The sequence below is a fragment of the Volvox carteri genome (genome assembly GCF_000143455.1).
Source record: "Volvox carteri f. nagariensis unplaced genomic scaffold VOLCAscaffold_683, whole genome shotgun sequence".
NCBI lineage: Eukaryota > Viridiplantae > Chlorophyta > Chlorophyceae > Chlamydomonadales > Volvocaceae > Volvox > Volvox carteri.
The window spans coordinates 1-904 of NW_003308182.1; the positions used below are offsets into that span (position 1 = coordinate 1).

General features: G+C 39.4%; 1 protein-coding gene across 1 annotated transcript; it reads right to left on the reverse strand.

The window, feature by feature from the left end:
* Positions 1–369: 369 nt before the first annotated feature.
* VOLCADRAFT_101314 (uncharacterized protein) lies at positions 370–726 on the reverse strand (the record flags this gene model as incomplete). Its single annotated transcript, XM_002959747.1, has 1 exon — positions 370–726. A coding segment is annotated over one exon (357 nt), but the record flags the coding sequence as incomplete, so codon positions are not given.
* Between the last annotated feature and the right edge of the window lie 178 nt (positions 727–904).

Below are 904 nucleotides of genomic sequence, written 5' to 3' on the forward strand. Positions count from 1 at the left end.
GTAGCTGCTTCCCGAAAGGTCATTAAACTACCCCCTCCCTACTCCGAACGATGGTTGTAGGAATTCCAACATGGGTGAAAAACTTCCCCCTATTGTAAGTTCGTGCCGAGGGCCCTTAGTTTATTGTGGATAGACTCCGTAGTTTACATTTCTTAGTCGTAGTTTGTTTATTGTTGAATAGAGTTAAGCTACATAAGATGACATTCCCGAAGGGGGAGGAAACCTGACATAGTTTAAAGCTACTCTAGTCTAAACTTAGGGTTTAGCCCTTACTCTGCCAAAGCCCCTCTCGGGAATGCCTTTTAATTTAGTTTAATAAAATTAAACTACAAACTTATCGCGCGCCGTGAGGTTCAAGCTCTAGCCTTATTATAGAGGGCCAGAAATACCTTGTTTTCTGATCATTAAGAAATGAGCAAGCATGAAAACAGCAGTTAAAAGCGGCAATACAAAAGTATGTAAGCTGTAGAAACGAGTTAAAGTTGCTTGCCCAACACCAACACCACCACGTAATAATTCAACAAGGAAACTACCAACACCAGGAATTGCTTCAGGAACACCAGTTACAATTTTAACTGCCCAGTAACCAACTTGGTCCCATGGTAAAGAATAACCTGTTACACCAAAAGATACTGTACAAACAGCCATAATTACACCCGTAACCCACGTTAACTCACGAGGTCTTTTAAAACCGCCAGTTAAATAAACACGGAAAACGTGTAANATCATCATTAAAACCATCATACTAGCAGACCAACGGTGAATTGAACGAATTAACCAACCAAAATTAACATCTGTCATAATATATTGAACAGAAGCAAAAGCTTCTGCTACAGTAGGACGATAATAAAAAGTCATAGCAAATCCAGTTGCTACTTGAACTAGGAAACATGTGAAAGTAATA